This window comes from Pinus tabuliformis, chromosome J (assembly GCF_031772625.1).
Source record: "Pinus tabuliformis cultivar Carrire ecotype Pingquan chromosome J, CPIR1, whole genome shotgun sequence".
Taxonomy (NCBI): domain Eukaryota; kingdom Viridiplantae; phylum Streptophyta; class Pinopsida; order Pinales; family Pinaceae; genus Pinus; species Pinus tabuliformis.
This window is the reverse complement of record NC_142295.1, coordinates 287,913,161-287,926,054: the sequence shown is the minus strand read 5'-3', so window position 1 is coordinate 287,926,054 and position 12,894 is coordinate 287,913,161. Positions and strand designations below refer to the sequence as shown.

General features: G+C 39.3%; 1 protein-coding gene across 1 annotated transcript in view; it reads left to right on the top strand.

Annotated features, from left to right (window-relative positions):
* The window catches only part of LOC149226912 (actin-related protein 2/3 complex subunit 1A-like), a 314,210-nt gene extending 301,829 nt beyond the window's left edge, over positions 1–12,381 (top strand). The window contains exons 11-16 of the mRNA XM_089377632.1: positions 9,275–9,363; positions 10,288–10,373; positions 10,521–10,584; positions 11,083–11,189; positions 11,283–11,341; positions 11,454–12,381. Of these exons, the coding sequence (XP_089233758.1) occupies positions 9,275–9,363; positions 10,288–10,373; positions 10,521–10,584; positions 11,083–11,189; positions 11,283–11,341; positions 11,454–11,524 (476 nt within the window). The 3' untranslated portion in view covers positions 11,525–12,381. The remainder of the gene's footprint in view (positions 1–9,274; positions 9,364–10,287; positions 10,374–10,520; positions 10,585–11,082; positions 11,190–11,282; positions 11,342–11,453) is intronic.
* The last annotated feature ends 513 nt before the right edge of the window (positions 12,382–12,894 follow it).

Here is a 12,894-nt window from a genome sequence, read left to right as displayed (position 1 = left end):
ATATTATTGGTCGTCCCTCTTCAGAGATGCAAAACAATATGTCAAAAGGTGTGACAGCTGCTAAAGGGTAGGGAAACCTACCCCCTCAAATGAGATGCCATTACAACCTCAAGTACTCATCGAACCCTTTGAAAAATAGGCTTTAGACTTTATTGGACCTATTAATCTTCCATCCAAGCAGAAAATGTATATATTGGTATGTATGATTATGTCACTAACTGGGTAGAAGCCAAAGCATTATTTTCTGCTACTGAAAATATAGTAGTTAATTTTCTTTATGAGGATATTTTTACTCGTTTTGGTGTTCCAAAGGAAATTGTGATAGATCAGGGAAGTCAATTCACATCCAGAATGATGGAGAAGCTTATGGAAGAGTACAAGGTCAAGCATAGAAAATCCACTCCTTATCATCCGCAAGCAAATGGTCAAGTGGAGTCCACAAACAAAGTAATTGAAGGAATCATTACCAAGACTGTGCATCTACATAGAAGAGATTGGGCAGAAAGGCTTCCTGAAGCCTTATGGGCCTACAGAACTACATGGAGGAACACAACAGGACATACTCCCTATGAAATTGTTTATGGGAAGGAAGTTCTGCTCCCCGTTGAGTTCCAAGTCAAAACCTTCAAGATGGCAGTTCAATTGGGAATGGATCTATCAAAAGCTCAAAATCATAGACTGGAACAGTTGAATGAACTAGATGAGATCAGACAAGAAGCAATTCAAAGAACTGATCTAGTTCAGCAGCAGAGAGCTAAGTGGCATGACAAATACATCAAGGACAAAAAGTTTCAAGAAGGAGATTGGGCATTGCTATTTGATTCAAAGTTCAAAGATTTTCAAGGTAAATTTCAAATTCATTGGCTTGGGCCATATGAGATTGAAAAAGTTTTTAGCAATGGAGCGGTAATAATCAAAACAATCGATGAGCATCAAACTCTTCTCATTGTGAATGGTCATAGATTGAAGATCTATCAAAAACCACTCTCAAAGGAGGAGTTTATCAAAACAATCGATGAGCGGTAATAATCAAAACAATCGATGAGCATCAAACTCTTCTCATTGTAGAGTCCTCATCAATCTCAAGTACATATGTCTTATGATGAAGCTCGGGATGACAGTAACAGCAAGAAAGAAGAAGAAAAGGTTAGATGTCTTAACAAAAGTTTCAAAGCAGATGAATTGAAGCAGGGATAGTTACAATTTTGGTTGCATGAGGACATGCAACATCTTCACAGTGGGTGTATGTTGAGCCCCAAAACTACCTCTCTTCTACGCATTTTATTAAACCTTTTCTCTTCTATTTTCCCATGCCAGTGCCTCCTAAGCTATCAAAAGTTGTTACATGTTGATTTCAGGAGTATATTTGAGTGATTTTCAAATTATATCATTGTGTGTGCTATTTGATCTAGGTTTTGTTTATCAGCTACGGAATGTAGCCACTTTCCGCAGCTAACTCGCAATTCCGCAGTCGTTTTCATTGTTCTATAGGTTACAAGTGTCGGTAGGAGAAATGAGACACATGGGCAGCTCAGGAATGATCCACACATGGATGAGGTCCTATTTGCTTAGCCAAATTCGTAAGGAAAGGTACCGGTCAAAGGGTGGTCAACAGAGAGTTCTACGTCAACTAGGACTCTGTTCTTGCACGTAAAAGAAGCCCGAAGCCATTCCTGAACTCGTGGATCTGTTTTTGCCACCTGCAGGCCATCTCCATAATGCAATCCAACATCCACCTCGCATAGATTTACTGCTCATGGCAACCGAGAGGCTGAATCCTCGGATTTTGACCTATTCACATGTCTATTGCTGAAGAAATTTCTCTAAGATACAGTTATCCATTTTCTCTATAAATATAAGCGTTTGCAACACAGATAGTTAGTTTTTGATATCGTTGATATAGCGTTATTTTGCTGTTGTGTAACCAAGAGACATATTCCTCTGTTTCATAATACAAAACTCTGTTTTTCATATGGTTGTTTAAGCGTGGTTTGAAGTAACAGCGTGTTAGTCCAAAGCTGTGCAGAGGGCCCCTACGTAGCTGAGGTCCCTTCTTTTGTTTTTGCATAGTTTTTCATGTATATTTTCTCTCATTTGAATTGTACATTTCTCTTGTTTTGCTTATGATCATAATCGTTCTGACTTTGTACATGTCTTTGTAGCTTGTCACATTTCTTACTAACAGTGCACTTCAAAATAGTCTTTAAGTCTGGTTATGCTCGAGCTTCTTAGTGTAGTTTTTGCATCAAGTGGTGATTTGAGACTTGCTTCCTCTGCTGAACTTTAGTTTTCAATTTCAGTTGTTTATGCTTTTATTTAGTGAGATTTGTTTACTGCTTAAGATAGTTTAGATATCAGTTCTTCATGCTATATGATGATATCTTCGGAGCCTTTAGCTTAACCCCGTTTTAGAAGTTAATTGGCGAGCTATTGTGATTATAGGTGAAGTAATTGATTTTGCTTTCATTAGTATGCAAGTAGATAGTTTAGATGTCAGTTCTTTCATGCTATATGATGATATTTCCGGAGTCTTTAGCTTAACCCTGTTTTAGAAGTTAATTGATGAAATATTGTGATTATAGATGAAGTAATTGACTTTGCTTTCATTAGTGTGCAATTTAGATGTTATTTTTTTCATGCCATATGTTGATATTTCCAGAGTCTTTAACGTAACCTCGTTTTAGAAGTTAATTGACGAAATATTGTGATTATGGGTGAAATCATTGACTAGTTTCCAGTTTCTTTACTTTTTTTGGTTTTGAGTGCAACAGTTTATTAGATTTCAATTCTGCAATTAGGATGGACAACAGAGATAGTAACCTCATTTTCAGTACTTTATTTTTAGTTTGGTTTATGTAGCTGCATGTTTACATTCTTATTCAAGCTCTGATTTTGTAGACAACATGTTTTGAGATCTTGTAAGTTCTAAGTTTGGAAATTATCATTGGAAATTATCATAAGAAGCATAAACCTTGTCTTCAATTCTACATCCACACTTGATCTTTAAAAAGTATTCTTAAAACTTTAGACTAGGGTTTCCATAGCATTAAAACACTTTCGGAAACCAACAAGAACAAAACAACAAAACAAGATAAAACTGAAAACAGTGAGGTAAGAAAATGGTTGTCTAGCACATACAGTGCACTACACTTCATCAGTTTACGACTCCCGGATTGATAATTTATGTAGAAATTTAAGACACACTAAATTGACTAAACAACATGTCCCCATTTTGAGGGGATGCCCAAAAGCAACCTTTTGGGAAATGCATTTCCCATGCATCTCCTCATGTCTCCCCAAAAGGAGGACATGGGGAAACATTTCTCCAGGCATCCTGCATTCCAGGTGTGTGGGAAACGTGAGGTGTGTGCACCCCACCCTAGGGGACATGCCCCTGTGGAACACTGCCTCATCTGAACTTTATCGGAAAATTCAAACCTAAATCAAACTTAATCATTGTTGAACCTGAATAGTGTGGCTTAGACTAATTCTACATCTTGACTGTTTTTATTTTTTATTTTTATTTAAATAGATATGTATCATATTAAAATATATATATTATATAAAAAGCATTCCTGGAATGCTCCACTCATAGAAGCTTTTAAAAATTGCATTTCTCGCCCTGTTCCTCTCTCCCCACACAACCTTGGGAGAAAATGCCCCCTAATGATGGGGCACTAACATAAATGTTTCCTTCAGACCAAACCAAGGTTACCAAACTCAGATCTGGAAATACTTGGTCAGGCAGAAGCCCTGAGTTTGACTCAACTTGGGGAAAATTCACTTAGTACAAAAGTTGGAAAATATAAAAAAATGCACATTTTTATGAAAACAAATAATTTTTCATTTATTTCGAATTGTTTTATGCCCATAAAATGCAAATTATAAATACATGTCCAAAATAGTAGCCTCATGCACTATGAAAGAAATATTTGTGCAAGCTATCTCTGTTACAATACCCTAGTTGTGTTTGTAAATCCCCTAATTGATTTGGTGTGTTGTCCCCTTGGTCACTCATGGTTGCTTTCATTGAAGGAGAGAGCAGAGAAAAAAATCACAATACAAAGTGCCAGTTTTGGAGGGTTTCTGGGTTTTTATAGGTCAGCTCAAATTTGACTTGCCTGAGACAAAATTACTTGTTTGAAGGCTGAGTAGAGACAAACTTTGGGACTCACAAGTATAACTTGTTTGCTTGGTAATATTGTTGGTAACCTCCCCGATGTAGGTCAGCCTCGCTGCTCAGAGCACTATCCTTTTGGGTTCAGGTTGGCCTCTTCAATTCTAATTACACAGAGTTTCCTAGCTTTAGCTAGCCCATATTTCTTCTTATATACAATAAGATAAGATAAGATAATTATATTTATGTCCAACTAATGACCACAAAGTAGGTCAAAGGCACTATTGAGTACAATGATGTCCATAAAGTGTGGGAGAACCAAACAGTCTCCTATAAAAAAATACAATGCATGAATATAAAAGGTACAATGCAGGAACATAAAAGATACAATGTATGGAATGCCCTGACGGAGAAGATCTAGGGGCTAATGGGTCTAAGGATCAAACCCATTTCTCCTAACATCCGAGGCTGGTTGAAGAACACTGAAAAAAATCCACAAAGTTTGCTGGCCTGATGAAGGGGCAGTGGGACGTGCGGACTGTCCACTAACTTGTTGTCTGGGGGAGTTTGCACACTGTTGAGGCCTGAAGGACCTAGTCCGTCTCCCAAGGATGAATCTGAGACAATTTCACTGTTGAGGTCTTGTGTGGCAAGGTGAGGTCCCACGGATCCTCACTAGTCTATAATCTACATATGAAACGATATCAATCATTCTCTTTGTGCCCCTGTCTGAAGGTAGTACCCTGAAAAATGTCGTGATCCTCTGTGTGGGGTCGGGTCTGATGGGAGGCTGAAGAATATGTGCTCGAAACCTGAGAGCCTCCTGCATATATAGGGCCATATATCTCTGATCAGGATATCTGAAAAAGTCTGCGAGGGTTTGAGAGTCTCTGAACAAGCAATGGAACCTTCCTCTGATCTCATAGTAGGTAGGGCATCCAAAAATGAAGTGCATCTCGGTCTCTACTTCTTGTAAATGACATACCTGGCAACATCTGTCTGGTGGTCCGTCTCTACCCGAAGTCGATGAGAACCTACTCTGAATTGGCCTAGAGGAATGCGAAGAGCATGCATCCACTGGTGAAACGTACACTGGGGTTGAATAATGGGCCCGTCTTTCAACTCCAAGAAGTGCTTAGCATAGAAAGCCATCTTTGGGCACAACCCATTGAACCAGTTGACCTGGATGAACTGCCTGTAGAGGTCCTCCCTGGTGATGTTGTTCATCTCTTGTCTAGTAGGTAGAAGGTGACCAAGAGCATCCAAGCAATATTGGAAAGGAGGGAGACGATCCAACTGAATGCCCATTGAATCTAAGAGATCTAAAACTCCTGTAAACCAACATCTAGCCCAACCTGAGGGAGTAGAACGAGCAATAGTCTACGAAGAGAAATATAGCAAGTAATGGTAACGGTCCCTACTCTTTATCGAGTCTGCAAATCCTCGGACACGATGCAAGAATGAGACCAAACTGAAGACTGTCTCGAGCCGAAAGGGCTGAGCTCCAAACTCTGCAAGGATGATGTGCTGAGGTATTGCATATTTGCATCTAATGATCCAACGGAGAAGGAGAGTCTAGACTCTCTCAATTGAAGCCCAATCCAACTCAAGTAAAGACGGTCCCCAAATCTCTAAGCCATATAGAACAATGGGATGGATCAAGGTGTCTATGAGGCTCATCTTGGACGAGATGTCCTGGAAGTGATGTCAAAAGCACTGTCTCTCGAGAAGGGCTAAGGATCCATATCCTTTGTTGATCCGAGGTTGAAGTGCTGGTTGCAAACTGAAGTGGGGGCCTGAGAATTGCACCCCCAAGTATGTATACGTGCTAGTGATCTCAACCTCCTCCCCTTTGAATAGGAAGTGAAGGTCCGAAGTTTTCTTCACTCCATTAAAGATCATAACCTTGGTTTTACCCAGGTTGACTGTCAACTGTCGAAGATCGCAAAACAGAGCTAAGGCATCCAGTTGCCTTTGTAATCCTTCTGGAGATGAGGAGAGGAGGACCACGTCATCAGCAAAGAGTAGAATAGATATCATGACTTGGTGAAGAAGGCAACCATCAGTGTCTTGGATATGATCGTGTAGAAAAGCTTCCAACTCATCAATATAGATCCCAAACAGGGTAGGGGACAATGGGCAACCTTGTTTAAACCTTGTTTAACGCCAATAGTGCTTCGGATGAAATTAGACATCCCATGAGCCATGTGAAGATGACCAAGGACAGACTCATATAGGCGCGTAATAGTTGTCAATAGGGTCGCCGAGATGCCAATATCTCTAAGTCTCTGGAGCAAGGCTTCCCTCGGAACAGAGTCAAAAGCTTTCCGAAAATCTACTAAACAACAATAGACTTTCGAAGAGTGATGTCGTGCCTCCTCAATCACGGTGCGGAGGGTGAAGATGTAGTCAATGGTCTGATGAATTGGTTAAAAATCTGTCTGTCCCCTAGCTCTGATTTGTCTCTGCTCAAGGTCACTAGAGAGCTTCCTATGTAGAACAGTGGCATACAACTTCGAGAACTTGTGGCCCACCATGATCGTTTTGTAGATATTGGGATTTGAGCTGGGGCTTGATTTGTGGATCGGATGGATGATGTGGTGTGACCATGCTGGTGGAAAACCTTCACGGACTACATGGTTGAAGAGATAAGCCAAATAACTAACCAAAGCACGAAAATCGTGTTTAAAGAACTCTGCTTGCTAGCCTTCCTTGTCAGTTGCTTTGCTGCTGCTCATCACCCAAATAACCTCTCTAATATCTTTGTCCGAGAATAGGTAATAGGAAAGGGGTGGGGAGGTAACTTGAATTTGGCCCTGCCCCGAAATATCATAAAGGTTGGAAGTGTGAGCGAACATGGATGTAGGGTCAAGGTCAGATGGAAGAGGGGAGTGTCGGGGAAGGATGGTATGCCAGAATTGTTTAGGGGAGTGGGCAAGGAGAGCAGAAAGTTCTCGTCTTCTATGAGAGACAAAGAGTCATTTCTTGCGACGAAGTAGATGACGGTGAGAAGCTTTGAGGTCAGGGTAGAAGGGTTGAGAGTGGGTGAAAGCATATCGAAGTTCTCGATGTAGAGTCTTGCATTCGTCATCGTACCATTTGTTCATGGGGCAAGATCTAAGTTTTCGGGAGGTGGAAGTGGGATGAGCGACGTGAGTAAAGGATTTGAGTGTTGCTTCCCAAATGGCAGATGAAAGACAGGTGGATTTAGTAGCATAGTCAAGCAAGGAGAAATGGGTCTCTGATGGGAGCATCTTCCTTAGGATAGAGGAGAAGATATCAGAGTCACCTTCGTCAAATGGAAAGGTGGTTTGGGGTGGGCCCCGAGGGGAAGGATGGGGTGGATGGGGAGGATTAAACCGGAGAGAGAAGGAAAGAAGTGCATGATCAACAAGGGGGATGGGGGAGACCGAGAGATGGCAAAAAGAAGGGAGCAAGTTCTAGCTAGCGAGGACATAATCAACTACACTCGCACCCCGCCCATATGGCTGGCACATGAAAAAGCGAGAGTCTCGGAAACAGGGAAGACCATTTAGAATTAACAAATCCTGTGATTCCCCCAACTTCAATAGATGCTTACCATACACTGTTGTGGACCCCAAAGCATCATCTGACATCTGATGAAGCCCAACTGAATCTGCATATATCCCTTGGGTACAAAACACATCCTCTGATTGATCATGGAGAGGGATCTGGAGATCTCTAGTACGAGCATTGAAGTCACCTAGGAGGATGACTTCCCCAACAACAGAGTATTGGGTGATGCCAGTGTACAAGTCTATAAAGGGGTCTCCATTTGAGCCATTATGGATGGCAGATGGTGAAGAGGTTGGGGGAAAGTAACAGACTGCAATGTAGATGTCCCTTGGACGAAAGACTCCGACGCTAATATGAATCCACATAAACCTGGCAAACTCGTCTTCGACTACCACAAATACCCTATTCCGGAGTGAGTCACTAACCAAACAAGCAAGTCCACCTGATCCTTTGACTCCTCCCGAGCTCCTAGTCTCCTGCCTGCACACTGAGAACCAATGGTAACCTGCGATATCTGGGAGAGGTTGAACAGGGCTTGCATGAGTCTCGGTCACGAAGAGGATGTCCGCTGATTCGAGAGCGTCATACAAAAGTCCTGGTGATGACCAGAAAGATCCATTGCCATTCCAACAGCGGATAGAGATGCCTGTACCCTGTCGTCTCCCCAAGCAGGCCCGTCATTTGGAACCTCCAGTTCGAGGTTCCCACCCAAGTGGGAAGGAGTCCCGAATGACTGTCTGAAGATTCCTAATAACTGCCCATTTCCCTTGTTAGTTCTGGACTGATACGTTAGAGAGATTCAATGACAAGAGGTAAGTGGTTACATATATGGAGGAAACAAGCACATTTGAGAAAATAATCTTTTTATAAAAAATGGGAACTTGTCTTTTTACAGACAGTAAACATGGAAAGAAGCTCAACCCACCCTCTCACAGTGAAGTGAAGAATAGGGTTTTCTGGTACCTTGCAGCACCATACAATAATCTGCCTGAAGACTCATTAACAATAATTCAATATAATCAATAGCCACATTCAGGAAAACCCATGCAGAAAAATATATATCTGCAATGTGGAAAAGTATCTCCCAACATTGGGGTATTTATGTAAATGTTTCCTTTGGACACTGGCACTCCAAGTTGGCCTGGTTGTCCTTGTTTGAGTGTTGATACTGTTCAGTTAACCTTCCTGATGTATGTCAGCTTGGCTGCTCAGGTTCAGCACTCTTCTTTTGGGTTCAGGCTTGCCTTCTTCAGTGCTAATGACACCTAGTTCCCTGGGTTAAATTGGCCTGTCTTTTCTATACGAATATTCAATATTCTTTAGTGATTTTGGGCCATAATTGTAACAATTTGCAGGCTTTGTATCTGCTTAAAGATTTGGTATTTACAAAAAAAATTAGTGCACACTGTTCCCCATTTCCAACCATTCAGAAACCTGTTCATTTACAGAGCAATGTAATGATTGTTTTTCTAGTTTGTCTTATTTTATTATATATTGTCTTTCCATTTGCATTTCGATAATGGAAAAATAGCTACACTTTTTTCTTCATTTATATGTAGAATTTTTCCAATTTCATCGAGTTACTCAGTGCCAATGTTATCTGTTTATTGTTTTGTGAAGGGCATAATTCAACAATCTATTTTATTGATGATGTTGGACCATCAGCTGCGGCCCAGACACTAACCTTCTCGGACTTGCCCCTTCGTGATGTGGGTTACCCTTCTCTCTTTTGTCACTTCATGCTTTTACTTGGCAATGTTTTCTCCCAATACATTTACTCCATGAATTTTCAATGTTTTTTAAAGATTCATGTTGTTGATCTGTTTTTGCCTGAAATCTTTTGCTCACAAGTTCATGGAGGGCAATGCTTTTTTTCTGGCTGTTCACAAATATCAGTATAGTAGGTATTATCCAATGTTGCAGTTATCGTTATCAGGATATTATCAGCAAGGGAAAAAATCGGGAAAAAATCGTAAAATACAAAAATATTCATTTTTCCAATTTTTTTAATATCTAAAGCATCTACAACATAAAATAAATACATTAAAACATAAATATGATAAAAGAACTAATATATAAGATGTGTAATATCATTTCTTGTGTTACATCACACATAACAGTGAATCATGTCCTAAATAGGAAGTCCTGACTCAGTCCCAACTCAGCGTCAAAATATCAACAAAAAATATAACAATGTATCTCATATCATGAGTCATAATGTCATATACAATGAAATTAACCAAATAACTAAAGTCTAATACTACTGATTTCCTCTGCCCCTCTTGCAAGAAAATGAAATAGCTTTCCTTTTCCTTCTACATGTAGATGCCGGTGGAGTTGGCAGTGGACTCTACTGTGCTCTAGAAGTTGAAGAACTAGGAGCTACAGGAGGTAGACCACGTCCTCCACTGGTGACAGGGGTAGCCTGGGTAGGTTGTGTCACCTCCTCCTCATCAAAAAATCGTGGGGGAAAAAATAAAAAAAATTGCGATTTTTTGTGGAAAAAAAAAATTAACGTAAAAATTGGGCGATATATCGCCAAACTCAAAAAATCGCGATTTCCTAATATTATCGTGATAATATCGCAATTTTTGCAACCCTGGTATTATCAACCAAAATTCTGTGTTTTGCAGGTACTGTTTCTTTCAGATAGGGCGGTGGTGGGTGTAGGCTTTGATTGCAACCCTATGCTATTTACAGCGGACAACAGGGGCACATGGTAAAACATTATTTTAATAGATGGCGGACTTGTAATTTTTGGTTTATTTTCTCTGCTATATAAAGCAAAGTCTATGATATGAGAGAAATACGTTACCATTTTATGTATATTTCAAATCTTTATATCATATAATGTTTTACTGCACAGGAGTTTTGTAAAATTTCTGGATGAAAAAAAATCCACTCCGGCCAGTTCTAAATATGGGTCACAGGTATGACCATCTTTTCTTGATTAATGAAATGTTGTGTAGAATTTTGTAAAAATAGCTTTCATGGACTAGTTGTAATTTTAAAGACAATAAATTTAGGTTTGGGACAAATTATTCTCTGTACCATACTACTGCGTTGTAATGTCTCCTTTGTTATATTTGAAGGAGGAAAGTAATTCATCCCTGCTTCTTTTTCGCCATTTGATTTTAAAATTTTAAATCCTGTTCCGTTCTTAGTTCTTAATTTTTATGAAGTCCCTGAAGCTCCTAAGTAACTTGTAATTAAGCTAATTCTATATTATATCTTCCAAAAGCCGCTTGTCATGATCTGTTTTATGTTGATGTTGATCCATGAATTGTTTGTTAGGTATGCGTATCGTTGACTAGTTTACAAAAAGGGTTAGCGAGGAATTTACTTGTAAATATATTGAAGAAATTGAAGTTATCTATGATAATATTTCAGTTGAGATTTATTTTTCACTATTTGGTTTGCGCTTGCAGTTTTCAGAAGCTTTTGGAAAGTTTTATGGTCAAGCAAAACATGGCTCAAACATTGATGCAGTTGAACCATCCAAAGCTCCTGGAGGTTCACATGAGAATTGCATAACGTAATGACTCTTTATCTTTATCTGAAAGCTCTTACAGAATTTACTCTTCTTAGTAAACTATTTTGCATGGTGCTAATTACCTGTGTATTTCAGCTGCATTTTACCACTACCGCACCCAGGGGAAACCACAATAAAGGGTTTTAGTACCTCGGGTATTTTCTTCATCCCTAGATATACATCAAAGGGGACACTGTCTAATCTACTTTTAGGATATCTTCATCATTCTGCACAATAGTAGGAAGTAATCTTTGGTCCTTTTCGCAGGCCTGGATGGTAAAGTGGTGATCTGGGAGCTCAGCAATTTGAATACCCTCTTTTCACAACTTGCATTATAAGAGATCCTCTGCTGTCAATAAAAGATGGATATTTGACAACTAGACAAATATTTCTGGCCATCCATTTTACGAACGCGTCTATATCCATTCTTTTACCGGGTTTTTCTCTTTCTGATTGCTTTAGCATCTTAATTGGTTGCAATTTTCCTGCCCGTTTGCCTTGATTTCTGGAAAACAAAATTCAGGCATTCTTTATCAGCCAGTCACGATTTCCAGTTCTCAGCATTGGGTATTGAAGGACTAAGCACTGTACGTCTGTGGAGTTACGTATATTCCTGTAAATTATTGTCAACTCAGATACATTACTACGTTTGGATCTATTAAATTTGGTTGTCCAACATTGCATATCCATTTTCTTTCTTTTTTTAGGGTTTCTTGAAGTTGCTAGGAGACTAGAGTATACCATTACATAGCAGTCATTATTCCACTTCAGGGAGGAAGGGTTCACATTCCTCGCAATGTTAAAGGTATTCTGGCTTAGCAGATGCTATTACTTTGGTTTGACATGCACAAAGAAGAAAGTTGTCTTGTGATCTATATTGCATTAATCATTTGAGAAGAAATGCTTAGGTTCAACTGTGAAAAAACTATTTGGTGAACCCTAAAATTCTCTCACAAGCAAGCTTATGCGGAGTTTGTTAGCTGGTTATAAGTAGCCTTGTATATGTCTTCCACTAGAGTCCAAGGGTGAGTATAATTTGATAATCCTTGGACTGTAAACTGGTTTATCTTGAAAGCAAGCATCTTTATTAATTGTATCATATACACAAGAATGAATATGTATTGACAATCCGAGAGTTTAGTGCTCTATTTTCAATTATTCTAAAGGCTTTAGGCCAGGTGTGCATTTTATTGGATAGGGAAAATGACATTATTCAACCACTATGGTTTTAGAATTCTGGAATGGACGTCTTCAAGTAAGAATCATTTCACTGTTCAGTGTTTACTGTTATAACCCTGAGAAAAGTGTGGAGATTGCAAGTCTTTCACGAATGAATACCAGGAATCTGACTTATTATCAATTTATTTCGGGGGGAAATAACATGGGCATGAACTAATTGCCTCTTGCATGGCTTCGAATGAATTTATCTGAGCGAGTAAATTCTCTGATTGCTAGTTCCAGATATTTTGAAAATTATTGTTACAATAACCAACAAAACTCTGAAGGTTCTGCAATTGGTATACTTAACTTTGGCATGAAATCTTGGGTAATTTGGTTTTTACCTGGATATCATCTGTTAACATCTCTTAGTCATTCCGTACTCATTATTTTGAAGTCAAGTTTTTTGTGAGTGAGGTTGGCGAAATATTCATCCATTCATGCCATTTCATATTAAAAGACTCTCAGTAAAATAAGAAATTATAAGTAA